General features: G+C 63.9%; 1 protein-coding gene across 1 annotated transcript in view; it reads right to left on the bottom strand.

Moving 5' to 3' along the window:
• Positions 1-399, bottom strand: part of LOC122192733 (sodium/potassium-transporting ATPase subunit alpha-2-like) — a gene marked incomplete at its 3' end in the record, with an annotated part of 6,166 nt that extends 5,767 nt beyond the window's left edge. Inside the window, exon 1 of the mRNA XM_042893385.1 lies at positions 193-399. Within this exon, the coding sequence (XP_042749319.1) occupies positions 193-399 (207 nt within the window). The remainder of the gene's footprint in view (positions 1-192) is intronic.
• Positions 400-812: the final 413 nt, after the last annotated feature.

Raw genomic sequence — 812 nt, 5'->3', positions numbered from 1 at the left:
GGGATGGGGATGGGGACAGGTTGGGGACAAGGGCATCACAGGGACGCCACTATAGGGTTGGGGACTTTGTGGGATGGGGAAGCTACAAGGTGGGGACGCTACAGGGACCACGGGGATGGGGGAACCATGGGGTGGGGACACCTTGGGATGGGGACACTTTGGGGTGGGGACACTTTGGGGACAGCGGGGCACCTGGCGCTGGCAGCCCTCGACGATGATGAGCTTCTGCTGCGGGGAGGTGCGGGCGAAGACGATCTCGGTGTGGTTGCGCAGGATCTCATCCAGCTGCTCGGCCGTCATGTCCTTCAGGTCGGAGCCGTGCACCACGCACGCCTTGGCCTCCCTGCGGGGTTGCAGCCCACGGAGCCGTGTCCCCAACGTCCCCAATGTCCCCAACATCCCCAACGTCCCCAATGTCCCCAACATCCCCAACGTCCCCAATGTCCCCAAGGTCCCCGTGTTCTTTTATTCTCCGTATCCCCGCATCTGGACACCCCGTCGTCCCCTTGTTCCGCTCCCCATGTCCCCACATCCCCAGGTCCCTCCTGTCCCCACGTCCCTCCTGTCCCCATATCCCTGCATCCCTCTGTCCCTTCATCCTCCATACCCCCACATCTGCACACCCCCTCCTGTCCCCACATCCTCACATCCCTTTGCCCCCCATATCCTCCATGTCCCCACATCTGGACACCCCCACGTCCTTCCTGTCCCCACATCCCTCCTGTCCCCACATCCCTCCTGTCCCCATGTCCCTCCTGTCCCCACGTCCCTCCTGTCCCCACCACCCTCCTGTCCCCACCTCCCTCCTGTCC

The sequence above is a fragment of the Lagopus leucura genome, unplaced genomic scaffold (assembly GCF_019238085.1).
Source record: "Lagopus leucura isolate 7727_CA_CO unplaced genomic scaffold, USGS_WTPT01 34119-0_obj-0_obj, whole genome shotgun sequence".
NCBI lineage: Eukaryota > Metazoa > Chordata > Aves > Galliformes > Phasianidae > Lagopus > Lagopus leucura.
The sequence above is the reverse complement of the archived record's forward strand: the minus strand, read 5'-3'. Positions and strand labels throughout refer to the sequence as shown.